The following is a 25,402-nucleotide window of genomic DNA, read 5'->3' as shown; positions in this document are numbered from 1 at the left end:
CGGAAGCAATAGTATGCTCAAACTATCAGATCGGCTTTATGGAGCATGACGCCTGCACTCTTTTCCTCAGCCCCTTTTCTCACATACACACACACTTTTCTGCCTGAATGACGGCAGCAACTGCAGGACTACACACACACACACACACACACACACACAGCGTGAAGCTTCTTCATTAGTGAGAGAGAGACTGACAGGCCAAATGGGCTTGTGTGACTGTGGATTTGTGTGTGTGCAACATGTAGGTCAGTGGGGTTTTTCTGTTGTCTGTCAGACAGCGAAACTGATTCTGTGGTAAGTAAAATCCACCATCAGTGTCAGGTGCTTTTTTAGTTTATTAACAGGTCTTAGCATGCCCAGTATGTGCGCACGCCTCAGGTTTTGCCAACACTGGGGCCTTAAAGAAACATTCCATGTTAAATACAAGCAAATTTAGTGACATAATGTTCTACACTTTGAGGCACTTTTTGAAAAGAATTTTTTTTTTTAGGAAATAAACAATATGCCATTGATTGAGCTTGTATTGAACTCAGAATGTTCTTAAATTGAATGTCCCATCGAGGACAAATCAACTAAACTGAGAGAAGCTGCCAAAGGTTTCCAAGAAGAAAATTACTTTCTGAAGATACTACATTACATTCTAATGACATTTTAAAAACAAATTAAGCATTCTGTGAGGGTTAAGATATAGAAAACATCCTGAGTTCAGTATAAAAACAACTGAAGTCAGTAAAAAGTCCCCACTGTGCTAGAAAAACAAGCGTGTGTGTGTGTTGGAGGGCTGCAGTCACACTCACCAGAAATGAATGGCACAGATTCACTCCTCATTCTTCCTCACTGAACTATGAATGGAACGCAGAGAGAAAGAAGAGAGAACGAGAGGCACTGAGGAAAAGTGTCTCTTTTATATAAAGTCAAAGGGAAAATAATGTGGGCAGCGAGAGCTTTGTGGTTATACTCTTTCACACACACACACACACACACACACACACATTCACAGAGAGAGAGCTTCTGAGATGTTTAACTTCATTTGTGAGGAAGTTTTATTACTAAAGACTACCAAACAAGAAAATATTATTTTGTTTAATAAAATTAAATTATACAATGGCTTACAATTTTATTTTACTATATATACAATTCATTGACTTATTTTGGAGTTTATTTATTCTTAATTTTTTCATTTTAAGTTGTTATTTTATTTTATGCAGATTTTGCACACTATTTCGCCCCCTAAGTAGCTACACAAAACCCCAAAGACACACATATCTCTTACCTGGGGAGCGTTTCCCAAAAGCATAGTTGCTAACCTGTTAGCAACTTAGTTGGTTGGCAATTGGAAATTGTATTGCAACCAACAAAGTTGCTAACTTAGTTTGTAACTATGGTTTTGGGAAATGCTCCCCTGGCTAGTTCACAATGCCATGCAACGCAAATAGCTTTGAAGTGAACTTTGGCTTTTCAAATGTTTTATTTCAAGAATACAACAGCAAAATTTGCTCTTTGACCATGACAGTCTCTTTCCATCGTGGGTTTCAGTCTGTGGGTTTTGACTGACAGGGTGCTGTGGTGGTGAAGGAGGTATTTAGACTGAAAAAGTTCAAGACAGATCCCCTATATCTACATATCACACACACACACACACACACACTCAAGCAGAGACATGTACATCCATACACTCATGCACATACATGCACCTCCATCTCAGTCCCACCAGGATAGAGGGTGTGTGTCCTCTCAGCTGTCTGGGGCGAGGGAGGGAAAGAGACAGGTGTACATGCATTAAATGTGAACTTGTCATTAATATAGATAAAAAATGAATGTCTGAAAGAAATAATAAGAAATGGGCAAGACAAGTGAGAGAATCAGAAACAGTAAATTGTCTACCACCTACTCTCTTAGATTTATTGTTCGAGTCTGTGGTAATCAGACAGCGGAACACACACTCACACAAAGTGAAAGACAGACACATGTAAGGTGCCTGGGAGTCTTAGACATAATCTCCTGGATTTATGACAAAACCCTGCAGGCTGATATTACAAAGAGCCCATTGGCAGGACCGCTTTCAGATAAAGAGGAGCAAAAATGACCTTTCAAAGAGATGAGATGTAGATACTATCTAAATTTAGCTATAACTATCAATGACAGTATAGCTTAAAATAAAGGCGAAAGACCAAAATGCTGAAGAGGTGTGAGTTTTGTGAGATACTTCGTTTTGTGGCTTTAACTATAGCGTCATCTGCTGGTCAATGACAGTAAGACAATTCTACGCTCAACAAAAACAAAATTCCCTTGACCAGAAGGAGGCGCTGTTTCACACTTTAAATCGTAAATGTTTTAACCATAAAGAAAGTGAAGAAAGTGAAGTGACATTCAGCCAAGTATGGTGACCCATATATAATTAATATATATATATATATATATTTTTTTTTTCTTCTTTTTTAAGAAAAGAAAGATCAAATATTATAATAAAATGTAAAGCCAGTGTAATAAACAATGGTATGGTAATGGATACAGTGTAAACATGTGGTAGTATTTCAAGCTTGAAAAATGTCTTTACTTCAGGCACAGAAATGAGAAACCAGCTACACTGGGAATGATTCTATTCACAATGGTGTGTGGATGCTTTCAAGAACCCATCGAACTGCCGGCAATCGATATGGGCCTTTGCTTTGAGCCTGGCTTTTCAAACGATAAGATGGCCTTCTTCATCACAACAAAAAACTACTAATTCTAATTCACACAATACAGAATATAAAAAAAACTACACCTGCACCAAGTGGCTCCATTAAATATTCAGGATGTTTTATGGAATTTTTGACCTTACAATTTAGGATCTTCAGTCTAACTGTACAAAGACTGCAGGTGTAAAATTCTAGGTTATGACCAAATTAAATGAATTTTTTTTTTGCATTACTTACCCCCACAGTTTAGGGCTTTCCCTCCATGCTGCAGCTTCTTAAGGAGTGACCACATGCAACATGGAAAAAATGAGACCATGTACAAACGAATATGTATATATTTTATAAATAAAATAACTATTGTTACATATTTGTGAGCGATTTCCAGCTTGTCAAAGGTGAAAAGCAGATCTGATTGTAATGGGCTTTGACTGCAGCGCTGTCTAGACATTAGAGAGAAGTAGAGAAAGTTGTATATGTATATATATATATATATTTATTCACAAATAATTTCCAGATGTTGTATCACCAGAACATGCATTGGTTTGAGTCACATCCCCTTCCAGATGACCTGTCAGAGACTCCAGTCCCTTAATTCATTTATTTCTTCTAGGAAGAAAAAGCTTGCCACAATAAAACTAATGAGCTTGACGTGTGCACGTGATATATTTACATTAAGTCACATCATTAAGGTACATTAGATAAAGTTAAATGTATTAAAGTGAATTAACACAACACCAATTGAAATGTTTCAATCAAATATTTAAAAAAGTATCACTTGAGTGCAGGTAATTTTATCATTTCTTTATTACGACATGAGCACATTAAGCGATATATAGGCAAATCTCAACTGCTTGACCATTACTGTTCTTAAAAATTAAAATATTTTGTAAAATAATTTTTATAATTACGATTGAAAAGACATTTATTCAAGGTGAGGAAAGTGTTATTACCTTATACATTACACCATATGAATTTTTTTAATTCATAGCCTACTGGAAGAAATTACTATGCGAACGTCAATTTATTATTATTTATTTGTATTATTACTTAAAGTATTTATTATATTTTAATATATGTATGCATGTATGTATTATGCACTTCTCAATCAAACAATGTTTTAATGCGAAGATCCTTCATAACAAAAATAAAGACACATTTTAGTTTCAATAAAAATCAATAATAAAACTAATCTATTAATCTCAGTACTGTATCCCTGCTTTCTTTCCCATCACAGTGCACAATAATAAGGCAGGCCAAATGATGATTTATATTTAGCTTAGGCACGTCTGGCTGTTTTTAGTGCATATATCTTCAGAGCTTGGATCTTAATCTCTGCTGCCTGTCGTTCTCTTCAGTTCCACCTGCAGGAGTTTTCATCACATTTCGATCTTCAGATATAGCTCTCACAAGCTGAAAATGTTTCCGGATCTGAAAAAAAAAAAAAAAGCGTTTTCACCATCAGTTGCATTTTATCATTGCAGTGATAACAGTTAATAACTTTACTTAACTTCATTTTAAAAACCATATCAACAACAAATACTGCTTTATTCAAGGACGCCAGAAGCATTTCTCATTATTCACCAGTTGCAGCTGCTTGAAGGGGTCCTCAATATCCACAGGCTCTCTCCAGTAAGGTGCGATCAGTTGATAAATTGAACGAATCCTGACCTTTATCTGAGCGTACTGGAGCTCCTCTCTCTCTGCAGTGGAACGCAATTCCTCTCGTTTCAGTTCCTGTGGAAAAACATGGATAGTCTGTAATCTTGAAAGACTGTAAGACAGCGGCGTCACAGTAGCATCTGTGTGTCTTTTTGCATATAAGCCTCTAAATGTGTGTATGTTTTTACCCATTTGTGTGTTTCTGAGTGTATGTTGTCTAGCTCTGTCTGTTGCTGCTGCAGTTGTTTGGTGTAGTGCAGGAGACGAGTTTGCTGTTCCTTTATGTCCTTCATCAGTTCCAGCTTTTTGTGCTCTGCCTCTTTCTCATTAGCTTGTCTTTCTAGAATTTCCTTTCTGATGGACTGTGCGCCATGACAGCCACGGTGTCGGCCAGTGTTCTCAAACTCAAATGTCATGAAAAAAAGGAGGAAACAAAAGAAAAAGTGCAACATTACAGTACATTTTAGATATCGAAACAGGTGGAACCTGTGTAACGTATCTATAAATGCATGCAATTTTGTCTTTAAACATTAAAGCATGACTCGATATCTTTCTTGTTAACCCCCTTCTGTCTCATCATTCAGAAAACTGAAAATCAAACCACACAGAATAAGACTGATCTGACACCCAAAGCCTCACTCTTCAGTCAAAGGAGGCAGGTTTCAACATTACAGTTTCAGTATTTTTCCTCTTTCCAGACACAAAAAAGTAGACTAGACCATTAATAGTATAGCTATACCTTTCCAGGCATCTTTGCAGAGTTTTCCTGGACTTTAACCAGTAGTTTACGTTGGTCCAGTTGCTCCTTTTGCGCCTGCAAGGCTTCATACTGTGTCATTAGTTTCTTAATGTTCTCTTCTTTTTCTTTGATTTTAGCTTCCTCTTCCTTTGCTTTTTGTATGGCACGTAACCGCCTGGCCTCATTTTCCTTAAGGGAGAGAAAGACAAAGAATAGGTTACAAATGATACAGTATTTAAGTATTTGAGTTAAGTTATTTACTCATTATCCATGTATTTGTTTAAGAATGTAGTCTTACCTGCAGCTCCTTAGCCGTATCCAGTTTGTACTGCCTGAGTTTCTCCTTATCTTTTTTCACATGCTCAGCTCTTTCTCTCAAACGCTCCCGCCTCATCTGCAACTCCTGACAACGACACAAAAACACTGCACTCATTTAAAGTGGAACAGCTATTGTCTTTCTTTCATACAAGCACCTTTTCCTGGTCTTGCAGTGCTCTGTTCACTCTCTCGTTCTCCTCGCGCGCCTCCGCCAGCAGCATCGCGCTTGTCCTCATATTCGCCGAATCCTTCTCCAAATCCTTTATACCTCTGAGAGATTAAACCATCTCTGAGTACATGCAGTTCACTCTGAACCATCTCCGTCCGCACAAAGAGATACTTTAGTTTTCAAGGACTTCGCTGAAACTCTTAAGTCACTGGCCATGAAGTTAACTAAACTGGCCTTACAATTAACTTAAACATTAATGTTTCTAACAAAAACACGGTTTGTGGTGTCATTTAATACTTACGATAAGAGTCGTTCTTTAAAAACCGATCGATAGTGATCCTCCACATTGAAATTCATATTTCTTTCTTTTTTTGTTTTTAGCTCTGCACACCGTCGACAAACTTTCACACTGCGCGTGTTTTAAAAGGTTTAAAAAATGCCCAAAAATGACCGTTCCGTTTGTTGTGGTGCTTATGATCAATTTAGCTGGGGCTGACATGGTTGCTGATTGGATGATTTTATTAGTTTATAATAATTGAAATATTATTATGTCAACCAGCGTAACATTAATAATTGTGCTTTATTGTTATTATTATTATTGTTGTTGTTGTTGTTGTTGTTGTTATTAGGCTATTATTATTAGCAATAAGAAAAATATTTTAGAAAATTTATGATGCATGGTTCAATATAATCTCTATCAAATGTACAAATATTTAAGGCATACTGTATTTACAGACAAGCGGCTTTTCTTCAATTCAGATCGTACCAACACTTTGGTGTCAATAGACATAGGCTAGGCTATGTTTCTTTATTTAATAAATAGGTCTAGACCTAATGGAATAACAACGTGATTACATTAGACTATTTTACGATGCATAATGGACTTTAATAAGATCATTTCAAATATTACAATACACGTTCATCTGTATTTAATTTTTTAAATTTTTTTATTTTGTTCTAATGTATTTAAATATTTTAATGCATGTTGTTTTTATGTATATGTGTATTTAATTTTTTTACGTGTATATGTGTGTCTAGAGCTGGATGAAAAGAAGAAGGAAGAGGGAAGGGGCTGAGGCTGGGCAGGCTTTGCCGGCTGAGTGGCTGTATTCTTCTGGTGAGCAGCAAGTGCTTCCTCCAGAGGGGGGTGCCTGATGTATTCCTTTCTGTCACCGCCATTAATGCTTGTGAGAGCCGCTGCTGTAGAGAGATTTACTCGGGTCGAGTAGGGGAGGCGCCATGTCTTGGTGAGCTCGTCATGAACTTCAGGCAAGAACGAAGCAGGGTGTTGGCGAGAGGACTGTTGACCGTGGACGGGCTCTTCTGGAGCCGACCACTCGAGGCCCAGATCTTCTATCACCTTTGACAGAACACTGATGAATTCTGCATTCAGTTTCGGCCTTAGAGTTTAAGAAGGAGGAAGGACTTCGGGGTCCCCGCCGGAACCTCCCCACTCTTCTGCATCAGACAGTACCAAGGACATGGAGTCATCGTTAATGACCTTGATGATGATGTCCTCTTCAGATGTGGCGAAAGAGACAAAAGGCCTCTCGTAGCTGCCAATGGGCAGTGGTCTTGTGTGAAACACCCAGGCGGAGCACACGGGCCCTGAGCCTACGTGACACCCCTCGAACCCGCTGAGAAGGACCCGCTGCTCTGTGGTTTCTTTCTGTTCTGTTTCTTTTTTCAAATAATTTGATTCAGATTGAAACTTTGAGGCACAGATCTCTAATCAGTTACTTACAATATGTGGTCATTCCAAATGTCGCCCTCCAAGGACACTTCAGAGTAAAACACTTATGGCCAACATATTGAGGGGTTCTTCCAAACTGAAGTTCTCAAACTGGCCAATGGGCTATTCAGAATAAAGGATTCTGAAGGGTTCAACTGATGGACACTTCAGGACCCCATGATCCTTTGCACAGGGAAGTTGTTTGCTGTCACACCCTGTGTTCCATTCGGAAGGACTCAACCCTATGCCCTAATAACTTGAAAGGATTTACCCTCCGGAGTGAGAGCTTTGAAAGTATTAGGATAAGCCCTTCCAAATGGATCACAGTGTGGGACTTCGGAGCCTGTTTCATAAATATTTTGATTCAAATCGGAACTTGGAGCATTGCAAATCATTTGGTTTAGATCTGATTAAATTATCTTGATTGAATGATTCAAAAGTAAAGTCAAGGTGTGCTTTATTGTCAATTCTTCCACATGTACAGCACATAGCCTACATACAGAGAATTTCAATTGCGTTACTTCCTTAAGAGCAGGTTAGCAAATCTTTTTTATTTATTTTTTTATTCGCTAATAAGTAGAAAACATCAAAGGCAGTACAGTTATAAAAACAAAACAATATGTATTGTACAAAAACAATGGTTAAACTAAGATTGGTGTAGAATGGTTAATATGTGGTTTCCATGTTCTTGTCCAGGTAAACTCTGAATAGAGAAAAGAGAGGTTTAGAGCCAGATTTTTGTGTGTGAAATTTAGCTGGCAGAAAACGCAAATTGTTTTATTTTCTTATATTCTCTTTTGAGTACTTCAACAATTCAAAGAAAACATCTTAAAAAAAATAAAAAAAAAATAAAAATAAAATTCACTTAGGCTACAAAATGAGACCGGATGAACATAAAAACTCTAACCAAAATGTATTTGTGTGGGACTGCGGATTCATTGCCAAATGAAAAAAGTCAATCAAATGCAAGAAGAATTTTAAACTTAATATGATGTTCAGATTGTTGTTCTACAAATATATGCAAATTAGTTTAATGAGCTGGATAATAAATAAACACCTAGAGTGTCTAGCCTTGGATAACTTTTCAAAGTGTATAATCAACCTTTTAATCTCCATACAGCAGCCTTGAAACAATCTCTGTATAAAGCACTATAATAATAAAGGTGTTTTGACTTGAACCTGATCATTATATAATTTCTTTATTGCAACATACACACATTAAACAATATACCACAGACAGCAAATATCAAACTATTTGATGTTTTGATTCTTAAAAAATAAATTACTATTTTTATATATTTTTTTTTATTAATGATTCAAATGACATGTATTCAATGTGTAAGAAAATGTTATAAATTATGTGCCATGTGTTTTTTTAAAAGAATGTCTAAGATGTATGTGGTTTTTAATACACATTGAAATTAATTACTACACAAATGCCTTTATTTATTCATCTACTAATATCTAAGATGTCTATCTACTACTATCAGGTATCTGCTAATATCTTAGAAATATCTAAGATGTCTATTTACTACTACTACATCAATTATCTGCTAATATCTTACTAATATCTAAGATGTCTAGTCACAACTTAAATCAATTATCTACTACTATCTTATCAGTTCTGTGTAGAATGAACTTGCACGAAGATGAAGATGAAAGTTAACGTCTTTAATATTATCCACACAAGGTAATCCACATTAGGAAGGTATAAGACACAAGTAATTCTTCTCGTGGAGGATGACAAGGCACTGGAGAAGGCTGTGAAGGAGCTCAGAGGCAAATTATTCCACAAAGTGAGCATATAAATCCTCCTTCGTCTTCTTGGTTTCCACTGGTTTCTCTTTCTTTCTTATCTTCTTTGGAGGCTGGCTACGTGGCATCAGCTTTTTTCCGGTCTGCAATAAAGACGTGATAACTTAGCATTACACTATTGATCCACATTACAATATTTGATAAGCAATACGAGAGTATTGGATATGCATTGCTGGTTCTGTGCACCACTCACCAGTTTCACTGAATTAGAAAGTGCTCTCTCCTGTCTTCTCTGCCTGCGTTCTTCTAATAAAGCTTCACGCCTAATGTGTTTCTGTTCCTGCTCCCTGTGAAAGAGAGAAAGCAAGAGGTTTTAAAGAACCACTCAATCCTGCAGTTGGCCGCTGTACTGACAGCACTGCAGTTTTAAGAACGTTATAACCGCTGATGATCATCAAGTTAGCTATGTATTTCTATACCTTACCTGATTTTATAATGTTTGCAAATCCGCTTTTGTATTTTGCAGAGCCTCTCAGCTGGCATGTTTTCAATCAAATCCAGAGAGTCAGAAATCCATTCCTCCAACTGGAGCAATATCATCAATGGATACGCAGGGCTGTAGGCCTGCTCCCCGTAGCTCTCTTGGACCTTCGCAAGCTCCTCACACAACTGTTCAGTCTTTGTCCATATCTGGTGAGACAAAAACGAAATGATGAGACAAATTTGACAGTCTCTTATCACATTCAGATGTGTGTGAAGGTCAGGGCATGTTGTGCACTTACTTTCATTTTCCTCACGTCCTTGATATTAGTTATCATCTTCACTTCTGCTTTAACCTTGTTTTTTTTCACCTTTTCTTCTTCAATGCAGAGGGCAATGCTCCGTATCTCCTCCTCTGTGCGGTCTGCATTCATTTTACTGGACAAAAACTCAGAGAGTCAAATGATGTTACTGTGTCTTCGGTTTCCTCAGATTAGAGACTGGTAAGAAAACAATCCCATGGTTGGGTACAAGAAACTTACAGCTTTTCCTTTTCATCCTTGTAGTACTTGAGTACCTTGTCGTTTTCCTCATTTACGGACATGAAATTCACATACTCCCATGTTAATTTTTCAAGGTCCTCTGGACTTTGTTTGCTGCCCTCTTCCTCACGCTCTTCACGCTCACGGTCTTCCTTCAAATGCATCTCTTCAATTTCAATTGCGTCTTGAATACGGTAGATTTTTCTGTAACAGATTTTTAGGAATAATAGGATCCAAAGTGGCATGGGATGAGCAGGAATGGAAAGGCTATAATTGTGCATACTGACAGTACTTACCTTAGAAGAGCTTTTTCCTTTTCTTCTAATTTTAGCCTTTTTGAAAATGAATCCTGAGCCCTGAAACATGACAACATGATAATAACCACCTGGCAATCAGAAGTATAAAAACTGAAACCGCATTATTTACAAGGACCACAACAGCATGGCTTCAAGATTTAACAGTGATAAAGAAATAATTACTTTTGCTCGTTTTTCAATGGATTCGAGTCACGGAAAGAGGCTTCATAATTGGCCCAGTCTTGTTTTGCTCCGAGCTCTACTTGGGACATTTCTCTTTCCTCCATAGAAGCGAGTTGGGCCCAAGTATGCAGGATCTCCATTTTATGTATTGTATCAAGCTGAGAATGGAACAGAGAAAGAAACTAGAATAGTACAGACCCTGATTTATAAGAGTAGTGGGTATGTCATATCACATACACAATTAAATAAAAATATGAACTGGAATAATAAAAATATTCAAAATTGGCTTACTTTATAGCGACCACTTTGTAAAACCTCAGCTTTGTACTCTGAGATGGGTTGAAACACTGCCCTCCGCACGTTGAGCGGCGGAAGACAGTTTTCGCTTCGGGCCCCTGTTGGTCGTGTTCCTGAGGTGGGCCGTTCCTGGTGTCCCTCTCTAATGAACAACCTGACTTCTTCCCCTGTTTTGTCCTCCCTGCATCGGAGCCCAAAGATCAGAAATTGTTCTTCAGCACTGAGACAGGATCCGTTCACTTTCTTCTGAGGCGGTGGGAATGGACGCAATGCTGCAAAACATCACATTTATTTCATGTTAGTATGGCTCTCATGAACAAACTTGTGTTTACTTCATACTCATGCAATAGGCCTATGTAGCAAACCGGATTCAGATTGTTTGAGCAGCTCACCTCTTCCAAGGGAGGGAGTAAGGATAGTCGGAAGCTTGACAGCCTGCATTTGGCTGGAGACTGTGGTGTTTTCACTCACAGTAATGATGTTCTGTTGAGCGCTGACCCATGTTTGGGGCCTGAGCTTGCGAAATGTCTCACAGTGCATTTTCAGATCTAAATGGGTAGGCTCCAACCATCTGAAAAGTAAAACTGTATGATCTGAAATATAACACACATCAGAAAACTCTACTACTATCTTGTGCTTGTCGAGTTCTGATTTAAAACTGCACTGAACAATGATCGTATACTGAATTATAATAATGCACTGAAGCGAGTCAAAATGAGGTTTCTGTGATCAGGCCACAAGTTCTAAAAGCCACCAGCGCAGTGACGTCACAGTTAGAAAGCGCCGGATAACTGGATTCGAAATAGAATTATTTTTGTTTTGTTTTAAAATTTTAAACAGTTTGTGTTTATATGATTGTCACGGTTAGTCCAGAATATGAATCTAAATTATTTGTAAAAAAAAAAAAAAAAAAAAAACAGAAAGAAAGAAAAAGGAATCTTCTGCGTCTGCACTCATGCAAAATACTGACCGAATCTTTTCTCTTAATTTGCAAGACAACATCCTCTGCCATTCACAGCGAGTCAGTTTATACGAATATAGCTAGTTTCATTAATTTGAAAGGATATTACTGGAGTTCATTAAAACTTCATAACATTTTGATAGCCTAAGGACGTTAACATGCAAAACAAGGAAAACAATTAACAAACATCACATATAAATCGAAGGTAAAGTGAACTTACGTAGAGAAACAACCCCTAAATAGGCTGGTTTATGTCAGTTTATAACGTCTTTATGTTAAATCTCCAGTCATTATGATATTTCTCAATGCAAAATCAATTTATAAACAAAATCAAAGTCAATAATATTAATCTATGATTCTACACTGCAGCGCAAAGCGGGCGCCCCCTGGTGGCTATTTGATGTTAACATCAAATGTTTTCTTCTTTTTGTGTGTTTAAGATATTAATTAAAATAGTGACCAATATATTTGCAACATAGCATCAAAATCTTGTTGAGTATGTATTTACAATGGGATTCTGCCAGTGGACTAGCTACATTTGGGCTTAAAAAACTTTACTTGGTCTTAAAAAAGTCTTAAATGTATCATAAACCCTGAGTTCAACTTTTCAGAGACCATGCGGGTTGAATCTGTTCACTCTTCTTTTTTCTTTTCTTTTTTTTTTTACCAAGCAGCTATTTACTGTATGCTTGATTTGTGTTTGATATGTTCATGAAGTATCAAAAGAAGATCTGTTAATGCTAAATTCTAAGCCGTTTAGATTTCACATGAAACATCTTTTAAAGTGATCAGTGATCTCTGTAAATGAAGATGATTTGTGAGCACACATTTGTTTGCTTGCCTTTGAGCCATTGCTGACCTTTCACCTCGACCCCAGAATAGAAGAGCTCACAACCCAGGAACAATGACAACTTCATTCCTGTGCATGAGGTTTTTGATAAAAAAAAGCATTTTAAATGGACACCCTTGCATGAAAAACACATTTAAATAAAACCCAGAGAATCCTTTTAATTCTCAGAACAGCAAAGTGCATTTTCCTGTAAATGAAAAAAAAGCAGTTTAGTTTTCTTCCCTGTGTCATTCCCAAAAATGCTGAAAACCACCAGACTGAGACTTCTGTGTTTGTTTTTCCAGAAGAGCTCATGGTGAGAGAGGTGAGTTCAACAGAACAACACACATGGGGTCTGCAAGCTGGAATTCAACCCGCGTCTGTGAATGCAATTATCAATGAGCAAGACTCCCAACACTGAACACACCAACCCAAACGTGCAGAGAACATCTACGATGTAAGAGTTCTGGACTGAATACAAATAGAGTAGAATAAAGACGCTTTATATATATATATTATTGTCCATGCAAGATTAAACATTATATAGTGTTGCAATTTTATCCTAAATTAATGTGATTTATTTCTTATGGGGGAATAAACAAAGCAAAACGTTTTTAGCCTGTAGGATTATGCTTTAAATCTTTAAATTAATTTAATTTTTAATTTTAATTTTTTACAGGTAAGCTGAATAGTGAAAGACAAGCAGCCAAAAAGTGTTCAGCATGCATAAAAAACAGTGTTGTTTAAAAAGCATCCCAGGATGCACCTCATGGAGCCGGCTGAGACAATGACTGGACTGTGCAGAGCTGGATTCTACACAAAAAGTCACCTCTTTGATTTTCACACTTAAACAAACCACTTCTGGATATACTTTACTTACATTAAAGTGTTTACTTACTTACATTGTTGACGTGTGTCTGTGTGTGTGTTTTTGTGTGATTACAATTCAAGACTGTTACACATGAACCTTGTGAAAGGTGTGATCTGTGAAGAGCCAGACTGCAGATGACGTCAGTGTGGTGGTATAAAAGCAGAAGAGACACTGACCCGCTCAGAAGCTCTCCCCTCACTCAGCATGCTGTGGACTCTCCTGTTCAGCTGCAGCTTTTATCTGCACGCCGCTCTGGTTTCTGCTCAAGGAGTATCCAGAGGTGAGTTGACTTCTGCACGTTTGCATCAACTTACAGTGAAAGAGTAACACATTCATATATATTTAAGGTTTGCACTTTTTGCACAATGAACTTCTATTACTTCTCTTCAGGTGACCATGAAATGACTGCTTTTGTTATATCTTCTTGTACATATCCAAGACTTAAAAAATTTAGAACAAAGGACTTTTTTTATGAAGTTTATTAACCACTTCACTAGAATGTGCTTTACTGAAAGGATTCAATATACACTGATACTGATTATTGTTGGTCAAACTAGAACAAGTCTCTTAAAGTGCACTGCAAGATTGTTCCAGATGAAAATATTTATATTTAATGTCCTGTTTGCCCCTTTCTTAATGAACAAGTTGATTTTTATTCTAATATTTTTTTTACAAAGCTTTTAGAAAGGTTTAAGCTAAGAATCTTAAGAAACTGTTTGACGTGTAAGATGCGGGCAGATTTTCATATGTTTTAAAACACATAACACTGCTGAAGAGAACATTTACGTTCCGTGCAGTTGCAGTATAAAGACCAAGATTTTAAGTGGCCCACCAGGCAAGACGAATAACTGATAAACTGAGCTTATGGAATGCATATGGAAAACACTGATGTCGCTAATGGAAAGAGCACACTTCCCTTCTGTTTGTCTGGACTGCCCTCTGGGAGGGGAACCTCTGACAGAAGCCCCTTCTATAACAGTACATTTAGATTTTTTATGTATTTTTTTATTTAATTTGACCACAATCATTAGTGGGGAAAAGTTAAATGTGAGCCTTTCTGGGACCTTAACCGCAGCTGTGGAGCTAAGAAAGAAATGCACTCAGGTTGATTTGATAATTCTAGTGTTGCTACTCCTGTGGCTCATGAAACCAGCTTCATAAATCAGAACTGCAGCAGTTTATCTGCTGTCATAACAGCATGTTCACCCATGAGATTAATCAAAATGAAGCATGCTGTTTGGATTACAACATGTTATGGTCATGCCTAAACACAGAAAACAGGATCCAACATTAGCCGTTGCAATGGCAACAGACTTGGACTGGGCTTTGCTATTCACAAATCCACAACATTAACAATCGAAGTGACAAATTAATGACTGATATAATGCCAGATACTGAAAAATCATCCACAGGGCCTGCAGGAAAAGTCATTACACTTTGAGTTTAGCTTTATATGCATTAATCATGAAACTGACCTGTTGCTTGTGTGTAGTTTACAGTTCATACAGTCTTAAAGGGAAAGTTCACCCCAAAAATAATTTTCACTCTGTTTTTCTTCTGCATAAGAAGAAATTTTCCAAAAACTGTAAAAGTATCATAAAGAAGCTCATGCTGTATTCTAAGCCATTAAATAGTTGTAAACAGAATGAATCTCAATACATTATTGTTGAAATTCTTGACTTGAAGTAAATGGTGAGGGGAACTCAGCATGTTGCTATAAATCATCTTTGGGATCTACAGATGGAGAGATTATCAAACAGATTAAAGGCACAAACCAGGAGCTTGCTGAAATCAAAGAACTGCTGAAACAACAGGTAAATCATCTTAAATACTCAAAAATATTAAAGAAGATGTCATTGCATGTTCTCGGGTAAAATAACTTTGTATGAAACTTCTTCTATATCCACCCACACATAAATATATTTTCATAACATTCCAACCTGTTAAAGATCTACAGCACATTTTAGTACTATGTACTTTTTCCTGAACTCTTTGCTTTTTAGATACAGGAAATTGTTTTCCTGAAGAACACAGTTATGGAGTGTGAAGCCTGTGGTGAGGAATTCTAAGCTTATGATTGCGTTAGATTCATAACTGAGAGTGTATCTGCTAAACGTTGCATATTTTGTCTCTCATGTCCCGCTAGGCATGAGAATAGTAGATCCTATAGAGCCGTCATGTGTTCCCAACCCCTGCCATTTTGGTGTGGAATGCATAATGACTCCCAGCGGTGTGAAGTGTGGTCCGTGTCCGGAGGGCATGACAGGAAATGGATCTCACTGTACAGATGTTGATGAGGTGCGTGGGCAGTCTGAGTGGAATTAGGGTGAATTGCAGTCAGAGGTGAGCATTCCTATGACCTGCTCACTCCGACGGGAAGAGCCCTTGAAGGGAGCAGGGAAATAGTGTCTCATATTGAAGCTGTTTGGAAAGCACTTGGCAAAGGGAGCAATGAAAGTCAACATTATCAAAGATTTAAGATAAACCAAGATGATGCACTCCTGTTACTATGAATGGGAGAAAGTGCAATGCCCAAATATGATGGAACAATGGTGTATAATACAAAATAAATTAGAAATAAGCTATGTTTAAGTTAATATTAAGTGAAGTACATTTTAAGCACAATATTGACTTTTAAATTTTGACTTTTGAACAGCAGAACTGTTGTGTCTCTGAAGAACATAGTGGTGTTTTGTTGATGATTCAGCATTTTTGAGTGAATCAGATGAGTCAATGATTCAATGACCAATTAAAAAAAAGAATAGTAACTTGCTTCATTCCTGAAGGAATTGAATAAATCATTTGAATGAACCAATCAATGATTCATTTATTAAGACAGTGACTAGGTGCCACCAACTGCCAGCTTTAGTTTCATAGGTAAAGTATAATTGCATTTTTTTCAACATGTCATATTTCTATATTCTATATTTTATATTTAAAACATGAATCTCATTAATTCCAATCATAATTTTTTCTTTATTATAATAATACAGATCAGAGCCGACAAGAAGTAATGTGTCAGAGAGAAAAGGGGGTATCCAGAAAAATAATTTGTACTTTACTGTGGACTAAGAATTTAGTTCTCTATTGTTTTTTTTTTTTTTTTTTTTTTTTTTGCTGTGTACAGTGTGCTCTAATTCCATGTCACATGGGGGTGAGATGCATCAACACATCACCTGGTTTTCGCTGTGGCCCCTGTCCTGCTGGGTACATGGGCCCCCAGGTGCAGGGGGTTGGACTTGCCTATGCATCTGCCAATAAACAGGTATCATTTTTAAATGGGAATCATTTAATTCAATCAATGGATAAAATGTTTGAAATCTAACGTAAATTCTTATATGCAGGTGTGCAAAGACATTAATGAGTGTGAGAACTCAAATGGAGGCTGTGTGGCGAACTCCAACTGTATCAACACACCAGTGAGTGATGCATTATGCTCTGTTAGTCGCAGAACCAGAGCACCATCTGTTCTGGTTCACAAACCAAAAAAAATGTTCTGTTCTGGTAAACTGTAAAAAGGGACTTCTGCCAGTAGTTAGTTACTTCAAGAGCTATTTTTAACTTAAATGACTTTTATAACTGAATGAGGTCATATTAAGGAATATTTTGACTTGAATAAAACCAGTTAATTTATCTTAAAATCTGCCTTCAGACTTATGCAGATGCTAATACGGGCAGCTTGCGTTATATGCCCTTATCCTTAAAACTGTGAACATAATTGTGTAAGATAACAAAAAGACAGATTTTGAGAAATAGATTTATATCGGTCAGTTGGATTATCATTCTTTCCATTCTCCTTGTTTACGTGAGTCATTGTGTGTCCATGGCAGGGCTCTTTTCGCTGTGGCCACTGCAAGACTGGTTTTGTTGGTGATCAGGTGAAAGGCTGCAAAGCTGAGCGGGCCTGTGGTAATGGTCAGCCCAATCCTTGCCATGCCAGTGCAGAATGCATTGTTCATCGTGATGGACAGATTGAATGCGCAGTAAGTTAATGACCATACAGTATTTCACACATGAAACACATGAACAAACTGATATAATCTGCTTTAGTGTGGAGTTGGATGGGCTGGGAATGGATACGTATGTGGAATGGACACTGATATTGATGGCTTCCCTGATGAAAAACTGGAATGCTTGGAAAGAAACTGTGCAAAGGTAAAATATAAAAGCAAGTATTACAATTAAAAAATACTAAAACATTATCTCAGTGGTCAGAGATCTCAGTAAAATGGTTTTCTAGGACAACTGCCTCACCGTTCCAAACTCTGGCCAAGAGGACGCAGACAATGATAACATCGGTGATGCATGTGATGATGATGCAGATGGAGATGGGATACTAAACACAGAGGTCAGAGGTCACAACATCACCTTAATTAAAGGCAGTGTTATAATATCACCATATATAAGTCCTGTCAATAAGTCAAAATCCTGAATGTGAAGTGCAATGGAGACTCAACTCCTTTTCCTTGTCTTCTCTATATACGATATGTATGGGGGGAAAATGGTCTTAGAAAGAAAATCTTAGAAGGTTGCTGCCTACCACATATTTCACTGTAACAATATATATCACAATAAATATATTTTTACTTTAAATAAGGTCTTTAAGATATCAACATTTCTGATACCATAGAAATTTCATAATTTTTGTCATCAGTGTCAATATCACACAAAAAACTAATACTAGATACTAGCCTAAATAAAAAAAAATAATTAAAAAAATCACATAAAACAAGTAGACAGTCAGCGATTACATAAGAGTAGGAAACTAAACACAAGTAATAGGGGGAAAAAACTCTAACAAATAACTAAGAAATGCTTCATACATTGTATAAAGTAATCAAATGAATAAACACACTGCATATTCTTCACTGTGTACATTAAATATATATTTCTTCTTATTGAAGTTACAAAAGTGATTTGGTCAAGTGTAGAGAGAGATATTCTGTCTTTTGCTGTTTGATTAACATGAATGACACATAGCTGGAATATCAGACTGCTGTCACTTTAAGAACTGCCCGGATCCAATATATTGTTACACATGTTTTTTTTTCTCAGCTGTTTGCTTTCACTTAAGACCTAAATTATTGTGTTTACAAGGATGCTTGAAGAGATTGGCATTTTGACACATACAACTGTGTGTATTCCATGGTTCAAGGTCTATAAAGTGGCAAACTGTTCAATACTGTGTTGCACTCTATGAGCACCGTCTTCATGTGCAGTCGCCTCTCTGACAGTGCACACATAGAAACCAGTTCTCTTTTACTGCGGATTGCATTCCAACAGCTTAAAATCGCATAAGCAATGCTTAAAACGTTTGTAATCAATAAATTTTCGTGACCACGTAGCACAGCACTGTGATGTGAGCATGTAACCATGATAGAAACAATTGTCCAAAATTTCTACGGTTGACAAATTTCTACCGGTTAATCGTGTCTACCGGTATTCTTACTCGTGATATTCTAACCGATTACTTCTCTGATAGGACAACTGTGTGCTCGTCCCCAACGTCAATCAGAAGAACATCGATCAGGATGATTATGGAGATGCTTGTGATAATTGCCGTCTGGTGAAAAACAATGACCAGAAAGACACAGATAGCGATGGTCAGGGTGATGAATGTGATGATGACATTGATGGGGATGGTAAGTCTTCAGATGTTTCCTTCATCATCATCAAAATTTATTAAGGACACACTCGGTCAAGCAAAGAAACAACAATAGAAACATACAAATACACAGACAAGGACAAAATCCACAATATCACATATTTACCTATGTACTAAACGTCAAAGATTCCACATATTTGAAAAAAGCCTGACCAAACTTAATGCCAAGTTAGGGTAAAATTACTATATGCATTTGTCAAACTGAAATGTTTTGTTTTGCTTTCCAGGAATAAAAAATGATAAAGATAATTGCAAAAAGGTGCCAAACCGTGACCAGAAAGATAGAGACGGTGATAATGTTGGTGATGCGTGTGACAGCTGTCCCTACGTCCGCAACCCTGATCAGGTCTGATCCTCTTACACCATACGCTCTCTAACTCTGAAGGTGATGGAAGTGGAATCAAACTTAGAAATTAAGCCATTACGTAACCTAAATTCTCTTTCTTTCTGTCACAGATGGATGTGGATAATGACTTGATTGGCGATCCTTGTGACACCAACAAAGACAGGTATTGCATCACTCCACTTGATCACTTTCATTGTTCACACCCCATAATGAGTACATTCAATCTGATGCTTTGGTTCCATCATCAGTGATGGAGATGGGCATCAGGACTCTCGAGACAACTGTCCTGCAGTTATCAACAGCTCCCAGCTGGACACGGACAAGGATGGCATTGGAGATGAATGTGATGATGATGATGATAACGATGGCATTCCCGATCTCCTTCCACCCGGTCCGGACAACTGTCGTCTGGTTCCAAACCCACTGCAGGAAGACTTAGATGGTCAGGAAACCTCGCTTAACATCAAACTGTTGATATTAATATCATTATTCTTAATAAAATAATGTCCTTTTCTAAAGACTAGCTCATGAAGTGATTTGGAATATGGAATTCTGGTGTCCCCACCAGGCTTCCTAACTTCTTAACTAGTTAATAGTTCTTAATGAGAAGACTTGATCAACCAGCTTGACCAACTCCTAACCAGCAAGGAAATTGGATCTAATTTGTTCTTTTCAGTAATTTTCTGTTCTTGTTGACTTGCCAAATCAAGTCATCCGCTTAATTTTCTTGAATTTTTATTTACAGGTGATGGGATTGGCAACGTTTGTGAGAATGACTTTGACAATGACACATATAGTGACAACATTGACGTTTGTCCTGAGAACAGTGAGGTGACTCTCACTGACTTCAGAACCTATCAAACTGTGGTTCTGGATCCAGAAGGAGATGCGCAGATCGATCCAAACTGGGTGGTGCTCAATCAGGTCCGTCCGCTTCTTTCTGCCTCATGGAGATTTTGTTCTCACAGTATAAACTTTACCAAGCAATGCTCATCTTTTTTTAACAGGGAAGAGAGATCGTTCAGACCATGAACAGTGATCCTGGACTGGCTGTAGGTAAAAGACTATAGCTAGGTTTCCATTCAAAGTTTTGAATTTAACTTGTGCGCAAAATTGAAATATTGCATAAAACATTTATTTCCATCCAAGAGAGCAAAAGCGTTTTTGGGAACGCAGTCCTGTAAGACAGTTCTGGGACGCAATTATACAGAAGAATTTTGACTAGTACTTCAGTATTATTCATTTTAGTACTTGTCAGGTTATGCTGTCCCAAATCACAGTTACATTATTTTTGTTTAATGCAATCGGACTTCCATCTCTCATTATTCGCATTAAACCTTTATCCCACATACCAAAAACTACTTGAAGTGAGCATCAAAATGTATTTATTTATTTGTTTCTGATGTGATACTTCAAAATGTGCATAAAGCAGGGTGATAGAAACATACTGTAGCTTATGATAAGAAAAGCAAAATATTTCCTTCTGGTTACAGGCTACACAGCATTCAATGGTGTGGACTTTGAAGGGACGTTTCATGTGAATACTGAGACGGATGATGACTATGCAGGCTTTATCTTTGGCTATCAGGACAGCTCGAGCTTCTATGTGGTAATGTGGAAGCAAGTGGAGCAGATATATTGGCAAGCCAATCCTTTCCGAGCTGTAGCTGAGCCTGGCATCCAGCTGAAGGTGTGATCTGGTTTCTTTAATTACAGAGTAACAACTTATTTATTTTTTTTATGTTTAATATGGTCCTTGTTTCTGTATTTTGTTGGTAGGCAGTGAAATCTGACACGGGACCTGGAGAATACCTGCGGAATTCACTCTGGCACACAGGTGACTCGACAAACCAGGTGAAACTCTTGTGGAAAGATTCCAGAAATGTTGGCTGGAAAGACAAGACCTCCTACCGCTGGTTCCTGCAGCACAGACCCCAAGAAGGCTACATCAGGTAGAATCAGATTGGACAATGTTTCATCTGCAGATCATCCTGTCATAGCAATATTTTTTCTATGCATGTTTAAATAAACACTCTGCATATCTTGCATACAGGGTACGGTTCTATGAAGGTCAGAAAATGGTAGCAGACACAGGAATCATCATCGACACAACCATGAGAGGAGGCAGACTGGGAGTATTTTGCTTCTCCCAGGAGAACATTATCTGGGCCAACCTGCGCTACAGATGCAATGGTCAGTTCTTTTAATTAAATACATTTTCATACATTAAAAACGGAAACAAGTGTACACTCACTTAAAGAGCTTAGGGTCAGGCTGATAAATTTTCATGTAATATGAACTCCAAACATTCACACGTTCACAACGTCAACAAGTTCTACACATCCTCGGCCGCTTGTGTTTTCATTTATTTTGGCTCATTTGAAAATACACTATATGGACAAAAGTATTGGGACTTGGGAGACATACTGTTTCAATCAGACCCATTTCCACAGATGTATAAAATGAATCACCTAGCTATTCAGTCTGTTTTTACGAACATTTGTGGAAAAAATGGGTCATTCTGAAGATCTCAGTAAATTCAAGCTTGGTATGCCACCATTGTGATAAGCCAGTTTGTGAAATATCGCCCCTGCTAGATATTCCACGGTCAACTGTAAGTGGTAATATTGGAAAGTAGAAGCATTTAGGAAAGACAGAAACTCAGCCATGAAGCAGAAGACCATGTGAAGTTGTAGAGCAGGGTCAACGAGGGCATATGCTGCTTCCATAGCTGAAGAGTTACAAACTCACCACAAAAACTGTGTGGTGGGAGCTTAATGTAACGGATTTCAGTGGAAGAGCAGCTGCATGCGAGAATTAAATCACCAAGCAACAGATAGAGTGGTGTAAAACACACCACCACTGGACTCTGGAGCAGTGAAAACCTGTTCTGTGATGAGGGACGAATAACACTTCTCTGTTTAACAGTCAGATGGGTGAGTCTGGGTTTGGCCGATGCCAGGGGAATGTCACAGACTACACTGTGTTGACTGTAAAGTTTGGTGGCCATGTTTTAGGGGTTGGACTAGGCTCCTTATGTCCATTGAAGGGAAATCTATGGTGGCCGAGAGGGCTCAACACACTGCAACTTAAGAAAACACATGCAAGTTGAAAAAACACCAGCAAATGAAGAAAACAAGTCATCAAATCATCACAACACAGGCATATAATGAAACACGCTGCAAATCCTTCACAACACATGCAAATTAAGAAACGCTGCAAATCCTCACAACACATGCATATAACAAAACGCGCTGCAAAGCACACAACACATACATATAACGAAACGCGCTGCAAAATCTCACAACACATCAAACTGATGAAGATGTTTTTGTTTTTTTCAATTTGCATGTTTTCTTAAATTGCAACCCATTGAGCTCTCTTGGCCACCGTAGAAATCTTGATTTTGTAGCATCCTAAGATATTGCGCAAACCTTATTTATTCAGCATTCATATGATGTATAAATCTTAATTTAGAAAAATTGACCCTTATGACTGGTTTTGTGGTCCAGAGTCACATATTGAAGACTGTTTCTGTGTCCCAATATGCATACGATCTGTCCTAAATAGTAAAAAATAGAAATATTGTACCCCAAATACTAGTGTTGAAATGAGTATGCCAAAGATTTCCCGATGTTCTAATATACTTCCGGATAGAATTCGAAGTGCATATTGATGCATACTCTAACGGCTAATATTGTCAGCAACACATTGCGTGTTTGACAAAGATTTGATTAGAACTACAAACACGCATGAAAAACAACAAACATGGTGTATATGCGAGAAGGATGGACAGGTAGAGAAAGGGGTTTGTGTGATAAATAATCAATGTCTGGCCTAATGAAAAAGTATTCTTTTTGTTATCCACATTATATATTTCATCTGCAGCAACATTGCGAACTTTAATAATGATGTTTGTTTCTTAACTTTTAAATGCATCATTATGCAGACATATGTTAAAGACCCAAAGCTATACTACTATGCTACATACTCAAAAGTATGTACTTCTTCACAAAAAGAGGACATGGTGTAAGTAGGTGAATCGGGATGCAGGCAGCATATGTATTTAGAATTCAAACTCCTTGTTGAGGTAATGGTCAGGCGTCCCAGTAGTTTTGTTCATATAGTGTACTTCAAGCTGCCAATAGGAGTATAGTACTCCCAGATCTGTTGAAAACAAGTTATCATGAAATAGAAATTCTATTTATATTCTGCTTTATTCATGCACATTCCAGGTCTTTTAGCATGAGTCACTGGAGCATGTTATTCCAAATTTATGACCGAAAGTGTCATAATAATTTCCCAATCCATCTTCTTTGGTTGGCCTTGCTTTTCAAGGTCCACTTCCCAATAGATTTTCTTTCATATAGATAATAAAGAATCCTGCAGATTTTCTCTTGAAGTCAGCGCAGAATGACCTCATCTGGACCTGCTCATTTTTGTCACATCTGAGGACAGAATGAATAAATCATCTGTATTATATTTGTTCTTTTTTTATGCAGATACAATCCCTGAGGACTTCGAGACATTCAGAAGCCAGCAGATCCAGCTTTTTTGAACCTAAACTCAACACTTCTTTTTTTATAAGATTAATGAATGCGAGTTGTATATTTCTGTCATGTGTCATATTTTACACTTCATTTTTGTGAACAGTAGTAGAGCTTTTCTCATAACCCCCTAATGACAGACATAAATGGATGACACTGCATTAGCACTGAGAATTTAAATATATATGTATTTTAAAAACACGTACAGAAATACAGATTACAAAATATAAATGATATAACAAGAAGGCTCTGATATATGCAGCTGAGACATCATGCACATCCATATTCTGCATTTTTTTTTTTATGAGAAAGGAAAAGGACCAGCAAAACGACAAAGACGAAATCAGTTCCTTCTACAATCAGTAACCACAAATAGGAGACAAAGATGACCACACCAGGACAACGACTAACTGGGCGTCTGGATAGATCCAACCCAATAAAAGCTCTAGACAACCACAAATTATATATCCTAATATACCGGCAACTCCAATAAAGAGGGAGCACTATTTATGCTCACAAAATGAGAGATCACAAAGATTTGATGCACATTCTGTAACCTAACACTCTCACGAGTGCTTCGTTTACAGTGTCTTTTAATACTTATTAAACCTGCCTTAAGTGAGATGACAGGTGGCGAAATAAAAATATATCATCTTTACAGAATGTAGATGGCACTTAGTTTATGCTAATGCTATGATTTAAGGGGAAGGGTTGTCATACTGCTCAGCTCTATCCTATGGGTCACTATCGATACGTTTATCAAGAAATACATCCCATCTAGTCAGCTACGTCCTTGTTAGTTTTAATGGTACGGACATGGTCACTAACTGCTCAGCAGTTCTATTAAGGCTTAAAGGGGAATTTAAGATAAAGGGGGTTTGCTCTCATAACAAATAATTAGGACACAAATGTAGGTTAAGTGCTGTTAGCTAAAACCGCTCCTTCATGCCGCATGTGCATCAACAACAGATTATTTGTCCAATAAATGCATGCAGTCTGGCCACATCTCCTAATGTTTCACAGGTTAAAGCAACAAACAGACTGAGCCCTTTTATCGGTTTGCATTGGGAAGTCACACATATATACGCTTCCAGAATTGTTTTCCCTCTGAATTATCAGTGCAATACAGAAAACGGTTCACAAAGAACACCTTCACGATAAACCGGGGTGGGTGGGGGGAGGGGGGTTGGCGCATGTACAGGGTCGAACAGTCTGCATTTTCAGAAGGTAAAACAGTCCAAGTTTCAGCTGAAGTTTCCAGAAGCAGCAGCCAGAAGATTTAGAAGAAATGCACATACATCAGTATGAAAGCTGCCGTTTCTTTGAGATTTC

The 25,402-nt window shown here is 37.6% G+C and overlaps 3 protein-coding genes across 4 annotated transcripts; 1 reads left to right on the top strand and 2 right to left on the bottom strand.

Moving 5' to 3' along the window:
* Positions 1-3,697: 3,697 nt before the first annotated feature.
* On the bottom strand, positions 3,698-6,038 carry LOC132126865 (golgin subfamily A member 6-like protein 4). Of its 2 annotated transcripts, none has more exons than XM_059538423.1 (7): positions 5,868-6,038; positions 5,553-5,667; positions 5,378-5,482; positions 5,080-5,268; positions 4,529-4,744; positions 4,263-4,415; positions 3,698-4,109 (listed from the first exon to the last, which is right to left on the bottom strand). In XM_059538423.1, exons 1-7 carry the CDS (start codon positions 5,921-5,923, stop codon positions 3,993-3,995), a joined length of 951 nt encoding a protein of 316 aa, XP_059394406.1. In that variant the 5' UTR covers positions 5,924-6,038; the 3' UTR covers positions 3,698-3,992. The 2 variants fall into 2 exon arrangements, with proteins under 2 accessions (XP_059394406.1, XP_059394407.1); XM_059538424.1 differs by having other exon boundaries at positions 4,350-4,415.
* A 2,924-nt stretch (positions 6,039-8,962) lies between these two features.
* zgc:193807 (uncharacterized protein LOC555981 homolog) lies at positions 8,963-11,617 on the bottom strand. The gene is made up of 9 exons (XM_059538422.1): positions 11,244-11,617; positions 10,846-11,123; positions 10,555-10,712; positions 10,372-10,431; positions 10,076-10,279; positions 9,836-9,971; positions 9,538-9,743; positions 9,307-9,400; positions 8,963-9,196 (listed from the first exon to the last, which is right to left on the bottom strand). Exons 1-9 carry the CDS (start codon positions 11,389-11,391, stop codon positions 9,083-9,085), a joined length of 1,398 nt encoding a protein of 465 aa, XP_059394405.1. The 5' UTR covers positions 11,392-11,617; the 3' UTR covers positions 8,963-9,082.
* A 2,036-nt stretch (positions 11,618-13,653) lies between these two features.
* Positions 13,654-24,605, top strand: comp (cartilage oligomeric matrix protein). Its single transcript, XM_059538421.1, has 19 exons — positions 13,654-13,792; positions 15,253-15,326; positions 15,516-15,567; positions 15,659-15,810; positions 16,640-16,777; positions 16,857-16,931; positions 17,343-17,495; positions 17,563-17,667; positions 17,753-17,860; positions 18,995-19,154; positions 19,405-19,523; positions 19,634-19,686; positions 19,772-19,965; positions 20,269-20,447; positions 20,531-20,579; positions 21,017-21,213; positions 21,303-21,475; positions 21,577-21,716; positions 24,026-24,605. The coding sequence occupies exons 1-19, from the start codon at positions 13,717-13,719 to the stop codon at positions 24,079-24,081; spliced, it is 2,253 nt and encodes a 750-aa protein (XP_059394404.1). The 5' UTR covers positions 13,654-13,716; the 3' UTR covers positions 24,082-24,605.
* The last annotated feature ends 797 nt before the right edge of the window (positions 24,606-25,402 follow it).

This window comes from Carassius carassius, chromosome 44 (assembly GCF_963082965.1).
Source record: "Carassius carassius chromosome 44, fCarCar2.1, whole genome shotgun sequence".
Classification (NCBI taxonomy): domain Eukaryota; kingdom Metazoa; phylum Chordata; class Actinopteri; order Cypriniformes; family Cyprinidae; genus Carassius; species Carassius carassius.
The sequence above is the reverse complement of the archived record's forward strand: the minus strand, read 5'-3'. Positions and strand labels throughout refer to the sequence as shown.